Source organism: Diorhabda carinulata, chromosome 9 (assembly GCF_026250575.1).
Source record: "Diorhabda carinulata isolate Delta chromosome 9, icDioCari1.1, whole genome shotgun sequence".
Taxonomy (NCBI): Eukaryota; Metazoa; Arthropoda; class Insecta; order Coleoptera; family Chrysomelidae; genus Diorhabda; species Diorhabda carinulata.
In genome coordinates, this window is record NC_079468.1 from 23,864,931 (window position 1) to 23,883,182 (window position 18,252).

General features: G+C 31.0%; 4 protein-coding genes across 4 annotated transcripts; 1 reads left to right on the forward strand and 3 right to left on the reverse strand.

The window, feature by feature from the left end:
- The first annotated feature begins 24 nt into the window (after positions 1 to 24).
- LOC130897857 (NAD-dependent protein deacetylase sirtuin-2) lies at positions 25 to 2,144 on the forward strand. Its single transcript, XM_057806788.1, has 7 exons — positions 25 to 140; positions 191 to 327; positions 407 to 503; positions 566 to 922; positions 1,495 to 1,687; positions 1,744 to 1,930; positions 1,986 to 2,144. The coding sequence occupies exons 1-7, from the start codon at positions 119 to 121 to the stop codon at positions 2,073 to 2,075; spliced, it is 1,083 nt and encodes a 360-aa protein (XP_057662771.1). The 5' UTR covers positions 25 to 118; the 3' UTR covers positions 2,076 to 2,144.
- On the reverse strand, positions 2,094 to 12,326 carry LOC130897847 (bifunctional glutamate/proline--tRNA ligase). Its single transcript, XM_057806774.1, has 22 exons — positions 12,006 to 12,326; positions 11,556 to 11,891; positions 11,175 to 11,442; positions 10,621 to 10,940; positions 10,191 to 10,362; positions 9,862 to 10,095; positions 9,640 to 9,784; positions 8,706 to 8,953; positions 8,271 to 8,475; positions 7,968 to 8,210; positions 6,340 to 6,597; positions 5,859 to 6,285; positions 5,038 to 5,264; positions 4,812 to 4,979; positions 4,457 to 4,750; positions 4,250 to 4,402; positions 4,072 to 4,189; positions 3,313 to 3,579; positions 2,982 to 3,223; positions 2,707 to 2,867; positions 2,477 to 2,620; positions 2,094 to 2,327 (listed from the first exon to the last, which is right to left on the reverse strand). The coding sequence occupies exons 1-22, from the start codon at positions 12,040 to 12,042 to the stop codon at positions 2,171 to 2,173; spliced, it is 4,824 nt and encodes a 1,607-aa protein (XP_057662757.1). The 5' UTR covers positions 12,043 to 12,326; the 3' UTR covers positions 2,094 to 2,170.
- A 61-nt stretch (positions 12,327 to 12,387) lies between these two features.
- LOC130897851 (anillin-like) lies at positions 12,388 to 16,990 on the reverse strand. The gene is made up of 6 exons (XM_057806780.1): positions 16,609 to 16,990; positions 16,439 to 16,508; positions 15,209 to 16,059; positions 14,505 to 14,874; positions 14,131 to 14,444; positions 12,388 to 13,096 (listed from the first exon to the last, which is right to left on the reverse strand). Exons 1-6 carry the CDS (start codon positions 16,615 to 16,617, stop codon positions 12,509 to 12,511), a joined length of 2,202 nt encoding a protein of 733 aa, XP_057662763.1. The 5' UTR covers positions 16,618 to 16,990; the 3' UTR covers positions 12,388 to 12,508.
- A 461-nt stretch (positions 16,991 to 17,451) lies between these two features.
- Positions 17,452 to 18,225, reverse strand: LOC130897862 (trafficking protein particle complex subunit 6b). The gene is made up of 3 exons (XM_057806793.1): positions 18,071 to 18,225; positions 17,958 to 18,019; positions 17,452 to 17,848 (listed from the first exon to the last, which is right to left on the reverse strand). Exons 1-3 carry the CDS (start codon positions 18,155 to 18,157, stop codon positions 17,521 to 17,523), a joined length of 477 nt encoding a protein of 158 aa, XP_057662776.1. The 5' UTR covers positions 18,158 to 18,225; the 3' UTR covers positions 17,452 to 17,520.
- Between the last annotated feature and the right edge of the window lie 27 nt (positions 18,226 to 18,252).

The window sequence follows — 18,252 nt, forward strand, 5'->3', positions numbered from 1 at the left end:
AAGAAAAAAAATGACAAATGACAGAAATTCTATATTTTTAGGTTATGTTATGTTCATGATTTCACCTATTTTGACATCAAAAATTATAATGCTGCAATAATATTTTCAAAATTGAATAATGACAACCCCATTAACTACAGGTAGTTTACATTTTTTTATTATTTGCTTTGAATCATATAGTATATCATAGGTTTAAAAGAAGATCAACCAGATAAACATTCCGAAAGTAGCAGTTCCGACGAAGAGGAAAACATGGAATATTTGCGCAGATTTTTAGCCGAGAAGCTAAATTTTTCGGATACCAAAGAAAATAAGGAAAAAATAAAGGTAATTTATCCTTGAATTTCATTTAAAAAATAACTATTGAAATTACTTTAAATAATAAATCCAATGTTACTTGTTTAAGGTATTGGATAATGTTACTCTTGATGGGATAGTTGACTATATTAAAGCAAATGATTGTAAAAACATTATCACTTTGGCAGGAGCTGGAATATCCACATGTGAGTTGTATAAAACAAGGTTCGAGAATAAAATTCTTATATTGAATTTTAAAATATTTTAGCTGCAGGAATTCCAGACTTTCGATCGCCCGGTACAGGTCTATATGATAATCTCCAAAAATACAATCTACCCCATCCACAAGCAATTTTCGAAATAGATTTCTTCTCCAAGAATCCAAAACCGTTTTTCGAATTAGCTAAAGAATTATATCCCGGTACTTTTAAACCCACAATATGTCACTATTTCATCAAGTTATTGGATGAAAAGGGGAAACTTTTAAGACACTATACTCAAAATATTGATACTTTGGAAAGAGTTGCTGGTATAAGTGGAGATAAAATCATCGAGGCCCATGGTACTTTTCATACTGGTCATTGTTTAAAATGTAAAAAGGAATACAGTCAAGATTGGATGAAAGGTAGCAAAGAAATAAAATCATTTTCATTAATTCTAGTTGAATTTATAAAATAGTACATATTTCAATATGGATATATTTATGTATAAAAGACATATAATCTCATTCAGGTTCTTTCTAAAGCTTTTAGTTCTCCTTTTAAAAAACTTGTATCGAGCCATAACGTAGTAGTTGGTAAGGTTAGCGGAGTGCTTAAATTCCAACACGTTGATCCTTTGTTGAACGAAATTTTTATTAAATAATCCATTTGCTTTTACTCCAAAAGAGGGTTACAAACCCACGTACAGGTGAAGTTATTATAAGCTTGTTAAATAGATAGTTTTTCGTTATTGCAAGCAAGATTGATTGAGGAAAAGAATTAATTTTTATATAATTATTTATGATACGAGTGTATCACAGTTTATTTCTACTCCAAAGCGAATAGCTAAAAAAAACTCTCGAGTAGCAGCTGAGTTTTTTCAATCGTTCTGATATATTTTTGTTAATTAAATATTAAAAATTAACTTGTGCTTATGCATTCCCATATAACATTGATTAATATTTTTTTTTGTTGTAAATTAGTTTCTATTTTCCAGAAATTATCTTCAGAGACGAAATTCCTATGTGCGAGAAATGTAATAGCATTGTTAAGCCGGATATTATATTTTTCGGCGAATCTTTACCCCAAAAGTTCCATAAAGCTTTAAAAAACGACTTTAACAAGTGCGATTTATTAATAATCATAGGAACTTCGCTAGCAGTACAACCGTTCGCTTCACTAGTAGATAGGTGTGTTTAAAATTGATTTTCTTTTTGCAACATTTCGATTAATTGAAAAATTTTAGAGTTGAAAATAACGTACCAAGACTACTAATAAATAGAGATAAAGTCGGTCAGAGATCAGGTATTGCAGCTTTGCTCGGTATGAGTGGCGGTTTAGATTTTGACTCCAAAGACAACACAAGAGATGTTTGTTGGCTTGGAGACTGTGACGAAGGATGTTTGAAGTTAGCCGAAGCATTGGGATGGGCAGTAAGTACACTTAATAATCAACTAGAACCCTTAGTTTAAATTTTTACTTTTTCAGGAGGAATTAAAAGAAAAAGTTAGGAAAGAACATAACAAAATAGACGGGAAAAATATTGAACAGTCTCCCGGTACATCCCCTAAATTGTAGTTTGATAAATAAAATAAATTATCAATTTGCAAAAAGGTGTTTATTCAAATAAAAACGTTATAACTTAAATTATTGTTTTTTTTTAAATAAATTTTTCAATAACTCCTTCCGAACAAAGTATAATATTTCGGTCCGTTTTTACATTCAGGATGAATGCATTTGTCACTGGTTTTGATCGGAGCCGGTTGTTCCAAAGGTATACAAAGAGATTTGGCACCCATTGATGGTGCACCGGGTTCGGCGCTTTCATCTCTGGAAAATATATATATATATAGAGAGAGATATTTCACATAAAAAATTATATAATTGAGCGAAATTGATTTTAGATTCCACACTGAACTCTCGATATATTTCATTTAAAGAAGAAGAAAACCACAAACCTACTTGATTAATTTTCTTACCGTGTACTATCTGCTTTGATTTTATCTTCACAACTAATTTCTCCACAGAAAGGAGCTAAAATGATATTCTTTTTGTCCAGGGCAGGACCGAATTGAGACCAATCAGTAACGATAACTTTATGGCTGTTTAAATCATCACACGCTCTGAAAAATTTGTAACAACAGTGAATATAACAATAAATATAATACAAAAGATCATTTTATTTTAGTTAAAATGTTGTACTACTCACTTTTTAAACAAGTTGATTTGAATGTCATCTAAAATATTATGTAATTTGCTTACGGCATCTTTACGGTTGATCGTTAGTTTTTCTCCTGTATCTCTTCTCACAGCTACCAATTGATTCTTTTCTATATCTTTCGGTCCTAATTCTACCCTAACCGGAACACCCTGTATAAAAAAATATATTGAAAACCATATGAGTGACTATTATTATTTTCTAATTCATTCTTCCACGGTCCAGGGAAAGTACATGTAATCGGGTAAGTATTCCAAGGTACGTACCTTCAATTCCCAATGGTTGAATTTCCATCCGGGGGAATAATTGTCCCTGTAATCTCCTTTAACGCGCACACCTGCCGTTTTAAAATCCAATTCTAAAGCATCGCAAGATTCTTGTAATTTCTTGCGAGACTGTTCCGAAAGACTCGCGGTGATTCCGCACGGGACGATAACTACTTGTATACAAGCGACTTTTGGTGGTAAAATCAAACCTTGATTATCACCATGAATCATAACCATAACACCTGCATAATAAAATTATTTAAAATCCATTGGGGTCGAGATATGAATGGATACGGAAGCGGAACAACAAAAATTACTTAAATCGACTCACCTATAGTTCTTGTTGTGATACCCCACGAGTTTTGATATACGTACGCCTTTTGTTGAGTTTCGGGATGTTCGTAGATGATATCAAACATTTTAGAAAAATTTTGACCTAAATGATGAGATGTCGCACCTTGGATAGCTCTTCCGCTAGCTGATACATAAGCCTCTATTGTCAATGTGTAATCCCCGCCGGCGAATTTTTCTTTTTCGGTTTTCCTTCCTTTTACCACGGGAATCGCCAATAGATCCGTATATATCTTGGCGTATAAATCTATATAAATAAATTATTTATTACTTACAACTTTAAAAGACACCGGAGTCATGCTAAACAAAGAGATACAAAAATAATAGTTGCCGGAGAAAAGAAGAAGACCTCAAAATCTATCTAAACAGTTTGAACAAGTGGAGGGTTTCAAGTGTTTAGGCGTGAATATACAGAATTAAGAAGCAGAGGAGAATAACAAAATAAATACCGTAATTAATGTGTATACATCAATATTTCGATCAGTGAAATCCGGGTAGTTACAAGAGGTGTCACCAGAAACGATCAAATAAGAAACATGACAATAAGACTTGAGTATAGAATTGGAACAATTGGAAAACGTTAGCTTAAAAGGTTTGGAAATATTTATAGAAGGACCCAGCCAAAATGATTTGACAAGTTAGAGAAAATGGAATAGAAAAAAAAAACAGGACGCCCCGAAAGAATTTTGGAAAAACCACGATTGCGACAGACAATAGTGGACACGTGTCCGAATTTTACCTAAAATCTGTTTGACTTCGGTATCAGCTTCGGTCTTTTCGGCAAAAGCCGTGTGACCTTCTTGCCATAAAAATTCTCTGGTTCTCAAAAACGGTTGAGGATGTTTGAATTCCCATCTCTAAAATTAAAACAAAAGTTTCTTATACTTGAAACAATTTTGATATAATTAAAAACTTACGACTACGTTGTTCCATTGATTAAGTTTGATGGGAAGATCTCGATACGATTGAATCCATTTGGCGTAAGCTGGATACATGACAGTTTCCGATGTTGGTCTAACGGCAATCGGTTCGGCCATTTCGGAATCGCCAGATTTTGTAACCCACGCTACCTAAAATAATTGATAAATTATTTAAAGTTCGATTTTTATATGATTGATATTTACTTCCGGAGCGAAATCTGCTATGTGCGTTTTTTCTTTTTCCAACGCCGCTTTCGATACGAAAATAGGAAAATAACAATTTTCGACTCCTAATTTTTTTATTTCCACATCGAACCAATTTTTAATCGCTTCCCATATCGCGAACGACCAAGGTCTGAAAATGTAACAACCCGAAACGTCGTAATATTCTATCAATTCACCTTTGGTGATTACTTGAGAATACCAATCCGACAGGTTTGTTTCTTTCTTCGCTTCTAATCCGAGTCGCGTTTGTTTTTTCGTTGTACCATCTTCTCCCTAAAATCAATATCGAATATTTTCATATAACCTCGTAAATCTATAAAAAAACATTAAATACCTCGACAACGTTAGCAACGGATTTTTGTTTGGCCGATTTTTGTTTAATTTCCGTTTTATTTTCCTTCGATTTTGGAGTTCTTCCTGCTACAGGAAATTCTTCGCCTATCACTTTCTTATACTCACCTTTCAAATCCAATAGAACTTTTACCGCCTCATCTACTGCTCCCTTTAACGAAACGACATTTTTTTTAATAAATCCTTTATTGGAAATATTATGAAGTTACCTTGTCGGCTTTTTTAGCTTTTAAATCTCTAACCAAATTTCCTTGCTCGGTGATTTTCGTTGTTAGAGCTTCTTTTACGTTATCTCCTCCTTCAAATTGTGCGACATTCGTTACAGGCTCAGGTTTCATATTCGGCTTCCAATCTTTACCGGATAAATTCTTGAAATCCTCCTTTAACTGTAGAAGTTGTTTTACTGCCGTATCAATTTGAGATTTATCAGCTTTATCTACAAATATAGAAAATACAAATCTACTTTGTAACCTAGTATGGTATTCCAATCAAACATTCTAGTATTTAGAAATTTCTAGAAAATATCAAAAATTCAAAAAATATGTTAAATTATTGACTAGCTGTTTTTTTTGCCGAATGTACGCGACTACGAAGCTCTCGCATTGAACACTCCGCCATTGTTGACATTCGTGCGTCAGTCGGCGTTGTGCTAATTTATGGGGAAAACTTCATGATTGATGGTGTTGTGCGCGAATGATGTCGAAAGTTTAAAAATGGTCGTAATGATGTGCATGATGAAGGACGAAAATCTGTCGTTTCAGATGACCTGGTTCAACGAGTTGACAGAATGGTTAAAGAAAACCCCGGATTCGCCATTACTGCTTTGTCTATTGTTACTGAACGGTTAGGCTACATTGGTGGCAACTTTCTTACTTGTCCACGTATAAGACAAAAGTCTCAATCTCTTCGGTGATTATGTCGAAAAGTAACCGTAACCGTACCAAACTTTTGGTAATAAAATTATTGTTTTATTTACAGCTTATCGGGGGTGGAAAAAAAAACGGTCCTCGTAGTTGTGGAAGGAACTTACTGGATTTTAATTTTCTCACAATATCTCCTTGACTAGAAATATCTAACAGCAGTTTATTTTCATCTAAGGACGTATTATTCGAAACAGGAGTAGTAGCGACTACTCCCGGTTTCCAATCTGTACCTGTGAGGCTTTTATAATCCTTTTTAAGGGATAATAGAATTTTAACTTCGTTATCGATAACGGTTTTATCAACTTTTTTCGCTTTCAAATCGCGCACTTTATCACCTTGACCGGCAATTTGTAGTAGGAGCGAATTTTCATCTACGGATTTATTTTCTTGTTTTACTTGGGAAGGAGACGTCGGTTTAGTCGGTATCCAGTCTTTTCCCGTTGCGGTTTTGTATTCGGATTTTAATGATAATAAGATTTTTACTTCGGCATCGATTGTTGATTTGTCTGATTTCTGAGATTTCAATTGTCTCACCTAAAATAAACGCGACTCTTTAATCGATTATTAATTAAATGATTATTCACTTACTTTATCACCTTGAGCTGATATTTTAGCATCAAGATCACTTTCGGTCGAGGTATTTGCTGTAGTGTTATCGACAGGTGGAACACATCCAGGTTTCCAATCGATATTAGTGATTGTTTTATAATTACCCTTTAATGATAATAATTCTTTTACAGCACTATCGATATCAGATTTCGGTGCTTTCTGCTCCTTTAACTTACGTACTATATCTCCTTGTTTTATTATCTCATTATTTATGTCGACGGCGGATTTTATATTAACCTAAAAATTAAAAAATAATAAGATTCAAACGTTTATTTTGTGTATTTTATTCATTTTTATTGTTTCATCTTCACAAATTCTCTTTATTCAAAATTTCTGTGGACCCTGTATAAACTTTTTTCAATTATTTTGTATTGTTTCTTCGCTTTGGATAAAACTTTGTTATATTTTCAATATTATTATCAATTTATGATTCGTGCTTATCACAATTTTAAAATTTACAAATAATTCACATTAACTTGTAATTATTTCACTTGTTGCACTTCAAATTATTGTAATTCGTTCATAACTAACCAAAAAAATCCTAGATTACATTATCAATAATTGATTCATTTCCAATAAAAAATTATTAATCATCAACAAATCATTAGAACTTACTGTTTTTAATTGTACAAACTGAATGTCTATTTACAAATAAAACATATGGAATCAACTTTCACTTGACCACGTGTAGCAGCGCAAAAAAAAACGTAATCAAATTGTGTGACTGTGACCCACATAAATAATAAACAATTTTTACTTTCTAATCACGTTTAAAGAAATTTTTTTTTCTATCTCCACTCCTAAATTCAAAATTAGTCAAATCAAACTAGAGAAATAAAAAATTTGCTTTCTTTCAAATGGCATCCGACGAGATAATTAATACTATGTTGCCAAGTTTCCACAATTTCGTAAAAACTATTTATTTTCTAAATGTAAATTCTGTAGATAATGAAACAAAGTACTTTTGGATATAATTGCAGCTGCACTAGAAATGATTCTACTTCTCCGCATAGTACTGGAAAGACACATTTAAAAAAATGAAAAGAAATGCCGTTAAATGGTATACGGATGGATCTAAAGCAGTAGAAGGAACTAGAATATGAGGTGTACGGGCCCAGAACCAAACATTCTGAAAGTCTAGTTCAATCTAGATGGGAAATGGAATAGCTGACTGCTCGCTAAAACGTTGGCAGATAGACCCTACATAGGACCTGAACCCTTCCGTTGTATCAACTATAAAATAATTCAAAAAGTATCAGAAAAGAAGATAGATAGGAGCAAAACCGGTTATTGGATCAACCCGCAGGGGCTGAGACAGACAAAGACTCTTCTGGGAAACTATAACCAGACTAGATCAGCTTAATGTATCAATCTAAGTATTTAAAGACGATCTACGAATACTAACAGGAGTCCTATAGGGACACTGTCTCCTCAATGGACATGAAATCGAAGATGAAGATCTCTGGCATGTTTTGAATCTTTCAGAACGTGCCAGAAACGTTTTTTTTTTTATTTCAATTGATACGATGGTACAAAAAAAAACCAAAGGCGTCAATAAAAATTAGTAATAAATAAGAATATTAGAAAAAAAAAATTATAGCACTCACCTTATTTTTATCATTTGCCTGTACAGTTTTTGTTTCCGTTTTCTGAACAACTTTACCAGGCATAGTTTCTTTAGCGTTCCCTTCGGGTATATGGAACAAAACCACCGGTTGTTCTTTATAAGTATGTAAATTAGCAGGTTTATACGCGACGTCAACTCTGAAGAATCCGCGTCTCTGTAATTGAATTATATCTCCGACTTTTAATTTTTTCAATTCGGGATCACCTAGCATCTCTATTTCTTTCTAACAAAAAAAAAACATAATAATAAATGTAGTTTATCAATAGATTAATTTATTAATTACCCTAGTTTCGTGACCGATATATTGTTTGAAATCTTCATCTTTTCCCAATACGGCCTTGCTTATAATGTGATCGAAATAAACACACCAGGTGGGAGTAAACGGAGCTTTATCAACTTCTGCTAACCAAGTGAGTTTCAACGTTTTCTTAAAATCGACATTTTCGAGATTCGGTACTGCTTCGATGCTTGTTATTTTCCCAGCTTGCCTTAAAATGTTAGTTCTCAATTATTTAACATAAAAATATAGTACATGAAGTCTTTAGTTTACTAAATCACCTTTTTTTGTCTACTAGCTAAAGCATTTATTAATCAAAGTAAATATGTTGATTTAGAGAAAGCTTCTAACACTTTAAATTAAATAAACCGAATACCACTGATGGAGGAGAGACATCAGAGTCCATATTTCATTTTTATATACAATAATACCGAGACTAACCTATTTATTTTTTTAATAATTAAATTTCCCCAATTAATAAAAGTAGCGTTTTCTTCTTCTTTCAAAGCAACCGCATCTTCTCTATCGATAAATATTTTTGGACCTATCCATACTTCTTTATTACCAACATCTGTATTTTTAGGATGTTTAGGTACGGATAAACGTTCTTCTTTTACTCCTTGTACGTAAACGGGGACGGGGTCGTCGATTTGCACTGCAGTGTAACGTGGTGCCACAGGATCAATTACCTAAAAAAAAACATGGGATAAAGGATAATAATAATAAAAAACACATTAATAAAAAAAATTGTTGTGCGCATAAAGACAGCAGCTAAAAAAAGCTTCTTTAGTATTAGGTAAATTATATATGTACAAAAATAGTATTAAATTTATGCTTAAAATCATATAAAAATACAAATTCTCCTTAATTTTGTGTACAGAATCCAATGGAGTTGTTTTACACAAATTTAGAGATATTGGAAGTGAAATTCTGAGACACCCTGTAGAAAAATTCCATCTACTGATTAACTAAAAACTGGAAAAACATAATTCCCGTATAACCAGTGGTAGGTAACTGAAATCGTGTTGAATCGTGTAAGAAATATTCAGCTTTTGGAGAAATCAAATGTGATCCAATTACATAAAAGTATATCGATTAATATGAAAAACAAATTTACACCTTAAATGGTCCCTGAATTAATATATTTCTTTATGACATGTGAAAATTTTGTGTTTTAAGAGAAAAGAAAAAGAAAATTTAATTCCATAACTAAAGTAAAGTTCAATAAGCTCGAAAATAATACATTTTGTGTGTTCTCGAATAATAAATTAAAATAATAATAAAAGACGCATTAATAAACAAATATCAACACATTAATATAACGCTGAACTATAAATAAATAATATTAGTTATTTAAATGATAACAAAAACTCACCTTTTTGTTGAACGCCCAAATTTTATCCCATTCCATAAACACAACAGATCTACTCGAACCTTGAGCTATTATGAATTCTTTTAGTCCCTGTACGGTCATACCCCTTCTCAAAACTCCTCGTACAGTCGGCATTCGAGGATCATCCCTGAAAATTCAATTGTTATCTACTTCTGTTGTCTAATAATAAAATATTTATGCTACTTTACGCGTATATTTACTCACCATCCGTCAACAAGGCCTTCATTTACAAACCAAGTTAGTTTCCTTTTGCTCAGAACTGTATTGGTCATTGATAATCTGCTATATTCCCAGATGTGAGGTTTTCTCAAACCCAATTTTTCAATGAACCAATAAAATTGAAAATCTCTATCGTGATATTCCATAGTACGTAATACGTGCGTTACCCCTTCTATGGAATCTACAATAGGGCACGCAAAGTCGTAAGTCGGATAAACTCTAAAAATATGATTATATTTATATATAAAAATATGTATTAATGTATAAGATCATAATTACTATACTAGCATAAAAATAAAATAATTAATAATTACTTATATTTGTCTCCTGTTCTGGGATGTATCTCATTTTTGCATCTATAAATTGTGGGGTCTCTCAAACAACCATTAGGCGAATCCATAAACATTTTCGCTCGTACACAACATTTTTGTCCCTTTTCCGTACCTTTTTTCATTTCCTCCCACATCGCCAAATTCTTCTCAACATCTAAAAGTATTTTCTTCAATTTTATTTGAGAAATTCGTTTTGGGTATATAAACGAGTTTGTTCAGCAGAGTTTATAAATAAAAGTCATTATAAACAGATCGAAATAGTAAAAAGTAACTTGTGAATTTAAGTAAATCATATAAGTTAGTGTTAGCGTTTAAATAAATTCAGTTAGTACCAGATACAGTATCTAAATTGAACCCACAGATAGAAATAGTATAAATAAATAAAAAAAAACATTATATTTAAAATATTTACCGTTGTTTCTATTAGTAGATTCGATTTTTTGTTCTCTTTGTGTTTTCATAAGTTCCGGATCTGTATCGTCTGCATACGCGTTTCCCTCTTTTATCATTTTCTCACATAATTGTAACATTAATTCGAAATAATCCGAAGTATAAGTAAACATATCCGGTTTGATTTGCAACATTGCCACATCTTCTAATATAACTTTTTCGAAATGTACGTTTTCTTTGGCTGGATTTGTGTCATCAAATCTCATTATTAATTTACCTTGGAAAGCTTCTTGATAATATTGGTTGAGGAGGGCCGCTTTCGCATGACCAATATGTAAATATCTAAAAATGTCATCTTTAATTGGATAAATTATTTTTTTTTAACATCCAAGTTACTATTAAATACAAACTGAAACATTGTGAGTAGTAATCATAGTTAGAGTTGTCCTAGAAAATATAAGATAATCACTAAATTACAAATTAAGCAAAAACCAAACTGGATTCGAAAGTGGTTAATATATTAAATACCAATTAATTTTAAATAGAAATTCTAATAGTGGTAAGTATTTTACTCACCCTGATGCTTCTGGTGGAAATCGCACAACGAGTTTACCCATTTCGGCAAAAGGCAAATCAATGAACTTTCCTTCTTGATTCCTATTGCCGACTGTACTTTTTTCATTTTTAACATGTTTTTCCGAACTTGTCAAAGTAGCTGCCACTTCTTGAGGTAGATTATTAAGAATATTTTGAACATATTCCTGTGCAAGTAAAAATTCATACCAACGCTGAACATTCACTGGTGCATTTTTAGATTTTATTGCATCTTTCCAATGTTTATTAACTAGGAACGAAAATAAAATTATAGATATATCCCCAATTTTAAATTCTTCACAATAAAAATTACGAATATATTCATTTCTTACACAATCAACTAATTATTAAAATCATATTTACCATATAAACTTGCAAACACAATAAAATCCGCAATAGTAAGTTTTTTGGCCACTAAATACGTTAATGAAGCCAAGATTTTGTTTAACGTATTTAAAGCAGTAGAAAATTCATTTTTAGATGCGAAAGAACCCAAAGAAAATGTTAACCAATTATCAATTTCAGTTGCATCAGTTGGGTTTGTACCGTAAATTTCGGGACAATATAATTTCGCAACGGCACGAGCAACGTCATTACTATTTTTACAATTAATATTATCGACGACGCTTTCAGATGCCCATAATAATTCCACGGGAATATTTTTTAATTTCTTCACATATTCAATAACAAATAAACCCCCTACAAATTATTAATTTTATATTAATAATATATAATTATTAATAATATAATTATAATTTTATATTTTTTTTTATATTATATTTATATTATTTATATATTGTTAATGATACTTACCAAGTGGAGGATTCGTCTTATTTAATATTATTTTCATTATTTAATAATAATGAATAAGAGCGGAAAATTGATATCAAGTATCCAATACGGATTTCCACGTTCAAAAAGGTGTAGTGCTTCTTCTTTTTTAGTAATATCGAGATAAATATGGTTATAAAATTGACCGCTTAAAACTATTTATAGTATCAATTAACTTAATTCAATCAATTAATGTAAATTTAATAACATGATACTTATTCAATTTTAAATTTTTTATAAATTCGAATAATTCAGGAATTTTAATTTACAGCGTTAGCATCACTTCTAAGCGAAACTCGAAACTAATAAATTTTAGGTACTAATATGGGCTATTTTACGAGGGGTCGAAAAAAATATGAACTGGTTTAAAATAAAACAAGTAAATGTTTCTGTATCATTTAATTAATTATAATATAAATACTGACAGTATTTAAAAACTTTTACAATACTTGCTTAAAATCCAAAAATTTACTCAATCAAAAAAATTATTGCCTGGAATAATTAGAATACTGAGTCCATTTTCTCAAATAATATAAAACTATATTAAATTCCCTTAACCATTTATCAAATTCTACATAATTATCAGCCGACAGAAAGTATTTTCGTTGCCCCTTTCTACCACCGTCATTTACGTTCATCTGAAGTACGAGGGTAGTTGAATTAAAACAAAGATCTTTATCGGCTCTTTTGATTTCATTAGATACACAGTTTAATAAATTTATCTCTCCTAAAGGCGGGCAGATATCTTGTTCATTAGGAAGAAACCAATATCTGAGTTTGTACCCATTTAATAAACACCACCTTCGTCTCCAAACAGGATAACCTTTATATTCAAGACCTAATGTTAGAAAACCGGCTTGTTTCACGTAAATCTTAAAACTTGTTCGTATATTAGCGGTAAACGAGTTTATTATAGAAGCTTCCGAAGGAATATTCGACAGACGGAATATAGTTTGATTCGCCTGAGACGTTTTTATCGATGAGGTGCCCCATAAAGAGAAATATGATTCTGTGGAAGCACATCTGGAAGATGATGCTACTTTTGCTTCTTCACGTGATTTATATACGAAATTCTACGGAAAAAATATATACTATATCATAATACAAACTAAAATTAGTCATCTTTTTAAAACTGTGGTTATAACTTTTCAAATACCCCCTGTAATAGATTGGGAAAGGGATTATAAAGTAAGTAGTTGTAAAAAAAAATCAAAAATATTTTCAAATACTTTTAAAATGTGTGAAATTGCTCGCTAGTGTATATTTTGATATACCTTCTTTTATAACATTATTAAGGTGTGTAACAATTGCTGAATCACCGTATTATATAATATATTTTTAAGATTTTCAAAAAAAAAGAAGTAGAGTGTTGATTTAAACAAATAAAGATTCAATCTGTATAGAGATGTGAATTACTGCTTATCAGATTTAAAATAACAGTTCTTCAAACTATATTTTGAAAGTTGCTGGTTCACCGTAAGCTCAAATCGACCGAAAAAACGTAATTTAGTATTCGTCTTGGCATATAGCCAGAAAATTAGATGTTTTTCTCTCGGAAAACGGACAAATTCGGCTTTGAGAAACAGTTATTTTTGTACCGACAGACATGAAAGTATAAACTCCCACCTCTACATAATTTACTATCACAAGATTCATTTCGAATAGAGATGCTGATTTCTGCTGATTATTTTTAATATGATTTGTAGGCACAAATAAGCCGCAAAAACGTAATTTAATATTTGTCTTGGCATATAGCCAGAAACGGTCGGAATCTGCATCGAGAAAGTGTTATTTTTATACCGACAGACGTGGAAGTATAAACTCCCATCTTTATACATAATTTACTATCACAAGATTCATTTCGGATAGAGATGCTGATTTCTGCTTGTCATATTAAAAATAATAATACTTTGTATTATAATAATACAAAGTATTATTATTTTTAATATGATTTGTAGGCCCAAACAAGCCGCAAAAACGTAATTCAATATTTGTCTTGGCATATAGCTAGAAACGGTCGGAATCTGCATCGAGAAAGTGTTATTTTTATACCGACAGACGGGGAAGTGTAAATTCCCATCTCTATATATATTTAACTATTACTTACTTTATTTTTTCTCTTTTTCAGTAACAGTGCGTAGACGTTTATATCTATTTGAAAATCCGAAGGAATATTTTCAAAAATAAATTCGTCCGGGAAAGATATTGTATTTTCGGTTTGCGTTGTAATCTTGGTTGCATATACCGTAGATCCTTGTTGCAACGTACAGACGTAAAACCAATTGCTATTTGAATTAACCAATGAAGAAGAGGCGTATAAACAGATATTATTAATCTTCACTGTACAAGATGTTAACGGCGTATCTACATCTTCATAATCCGCTTTCATAAGAGCTTCTTCGATTGCATTTTTTCTTTTACCTATTGACAAGTTTTTATTCATATTTTGTTAAATGTATACGCATATTATAATATGCTTACCAGCAATTAACAAAATCTTTTCTGCTTCAATTAAAGTTTCTTCTCCAAATAATTCTGATTGCGATCTACATACTTTTGCAGCTTTAGCACTTTGTTGTATAATTTCTTTTTGTAAATCGATTTTCTTCACCAAATTATTCCTGTTGTTATTCAACAGTAAATCATCCAAACTTTCATAAATGTGCGTGCTACTACTTGTAATCGATTGTTGTTCGCTTTGCTTAGCGGAATTTTTAAATCTGTTCATTCTGCGATAACTGTTATAATTTCTTTTCGATTTCGCGTAATCCGCTTCTGATATAAGCAAAGAAATATTACTACTACCTATACTGTACTCTGTTCCGCTATGGCAAATTTCTAGCTCTTTGCTCTATAACAATTACGACAAATTTTCATTTAATACCTACTTCAAACATTCACACGTTTTTTTTACTGTAATTCAGTATTAATATTTATTATAATCAATTCACATTACAAAAATAACAATCCTAGTAACTCGTAGTAAATCCGGCAACATTGCAAATATCAACTTGCCAACTATAATCATAGAGTTATTATTAAAGCTAGGGTGCCTTCATCCGTCTGTAAAGAGCCGTAGTTAATTAAAAATTGCTATTTTCAATTAAGTTCAGTTCTTTGATCAATAAATCGTACCAATCAGAGATTTATAAATATCATAGAATTTACAAACGTTGTATAATTACCTGTTGGACGAAAGGAGTTTCTTTTTCAACTGCACTATTCGTCGAAAATTTATCAATGTCGTCCAAGCTTTTCGATAACCTAACTTCCGATTTAAAAGTACTGTTGAAATATTTTGGGTCCGACGAATTGGTAGTATGAAATATATCGTTAATGATTATTTCGTTAGTCTTCAAATCGAATTGAGATTTTATACTTTCGTAAGAAGAGAAAGTATTTTTGATTGCGCGATCGGCGTTGTTGGAATCATTCGATATAATCGAATGCAGACTCGAACTTTTCTGTTCCCGTTTTTCAATCCGTTGTTTTATAATAGATAAAGCTTGTTTGTATTTTTCCATAATTAATTCGTGTATAACGTTAACGATTTTGTTGTCTTTATTGGTAGCTTTGTATTTTTGTTGGATTTGGTAAAATATTTTTTGCCATATTATTGATTGGAGATGTGATTCGTTGAGATCGATTTCGTTATAAAGTTCTGTGACGCTTTCTAACGATTCTTCACTTCCGGTTTTGTATACGTCAAAATAAACCGTTTCCTCGAAATTCGTATCATTATTTATCGATAAAGAAACTTTGCTAGACATTTTTTTCACTTTTGTTTCTTTATCTGTTTCCAACTCCGATATCGATTCAGTCGAATTCACCGGTTCTAATATTTTTTCGGAATCATTCTGATTCGATTTATCAATATCCGATATATCCAATTTTATTTTTATCTGAACGAGTTTTTCCGCGTCACTTCTAATATCTGGATTTGAACTTGCTTGTGATTTATTCACAGAGTGAAAAGAATCTGTTAAATCGTTGAGCGAGACACTATTACTGATATTAGCAGTACGAACAGATTCAACTGAAAAAATAATAATTTTGTAAAATGATCAAAAAGAGATTGTAGATCTTAGATCATAGTATTTAGAGAACATTGGATTATAAATATTCAGTTTTTTTAAATGATTTTACTTTCAAAAAATGTACTGAACGATCCATTCCGAATAAGTAAAGTTAATTATAAACACTAGACGTGACAACAGAGTAAACATAACCATAGATCGGCCATTTTATATAAAACCATAACAAATCAAAAGTGATGTATCAATAATTTTTAAAGTTTGTTACGTTATAAATATAAAAATTGCTGTTAATGGGTAATTATATTATAGTTTAGGCAATTTTTTACTGTTTTTAAAAAATAAATTATAAGTATAGTAATTTACGAAAGAAATATATACCTTTTTTGTTTTTCTTATTGAATATTATCTCCAGTAGAAGATTGATCGGTTTTCGACTGAAAAAATTTTCCTGAAAACGAGAATATAAACGTAAAACATAAACTATTATCCAGAATTTTATTACCAAAAAATATGAGGCTACTTATAATTCAATTTAAATAAAAACTTACTTTTTCCATTATCACAATAACACGTTAAAAATTTTCTTTATAAAATCTCTTCGTTAACCAAAACATTATTATTTCTTGAATGCATAAAAATTTTTATATACTAAAATTTTATTAAAACAGGTCAGCTCCTCTACACATAAATAATTTGTGAAAAAAATGTAAACAATACGTTCTTATAGCGATTTCTTCAACTTTAATGATATATTTGAATATTTTAAAGATAATCTGATTGACTTCAAATATGCAAAGAAAACGATATGTGCAGTGTCGAATTTCAAACTCGGCGAACTACTCACTAAACTAAGAATAATTATTAATATTTATTACAAAGAATTTTGGCGTAGTAAGCTATGTCACATCTAATTCTAATGGATTAGTCCATCTGGCGACAAATATGGTGAGCTGAGCAAGGATATTGAAGAAACACCCCTTACTGATTTTTCAACATCCAAATCCAATGACAGTAATTTTTGAGCTCACCCTTCCGCGTTTTGGTGGCATTTGAGTAAATTGCTAAACCCCATACCCCGTTAAGACCGGATTTAGCCTCCAGAGATTATCACCTCTTCCTCGAGCTACACAAACATTTAGGAGGCGAACGCTTTAAGAGTGACGCGGGAGACTTCTTGAAATAGGAACACAAAATCTGAGGCAGTGTCTTCGAAAGTATGTCGAAAAAAATGGGGTCTATTTTGAAAAAAAAAATAACAATGTAAGCTTTTATTTAAGGCGATAACTATTTTCATTTGTAGATGAAGAGTTGACTTTTGGTACAACCCTCGTAACATTAGTAAACAATCGTGGTTTATGGGATTTTTTCGGAATTAATCAAATAAAGAAACATTTTTGTTATAAACCAAATTTTATTTATATATTTTGCAACCTAAACATATATTTTAAATTAAAGTAACCTCAAGTTCTTTGAACTTGTATGTGGAATTTACAAGAAGGCATATTTTGTACTTCGGCCGTAACTAGACACATAATATTTAAATTAGCTAAACATCCTCTAATTACGCCACAAGTGAAGGCGACATATCTGGGAGCAGCGTCCAAATATTGCTTACCATTGGAAAGTTTAGTTAGAAACCTGAAACTGTTATCTTGCAATACATAGATTCCTTGATGGTTAGTTCTAAGATTATCTATTTGTTTTTTATATAACGCACTCCAAAAATCTGTACAAACAAATTTCATAGTATCCAATTCGTCTTTAAATCTAGGCATTTCCTTGGTAAGTCTATAAAAAAATTAATGATTAACTACTGATCTGAAAAAAAAAATTAATAAACATCAATTTATATTTATTTAAGCATACAAATGGGATAAACAGTATATAAAAAAAATACCTCTCAATAATACGATATCCTGTCGAAAATCCAATATATTCAAGAACAGACAAATCTTCCTCCTACAATGTTTTTATTTTAACAATTATCCATATTATTTCGCTAATACTAACCTTCCCTTCATTTTGTTTATTATTACCGTCTAAAACATAATTAACAATTTCATTGTGAAGAAAATCAAACAAATTTTCTTCTGCCATAGTTTTAAAATTATTTCTTTTGTATTTTGCTTTACTATTTACATGTCAATGTCAATTTTTTTGTATAGTAGAACCAGAGTAGTTCTATGGTCAGA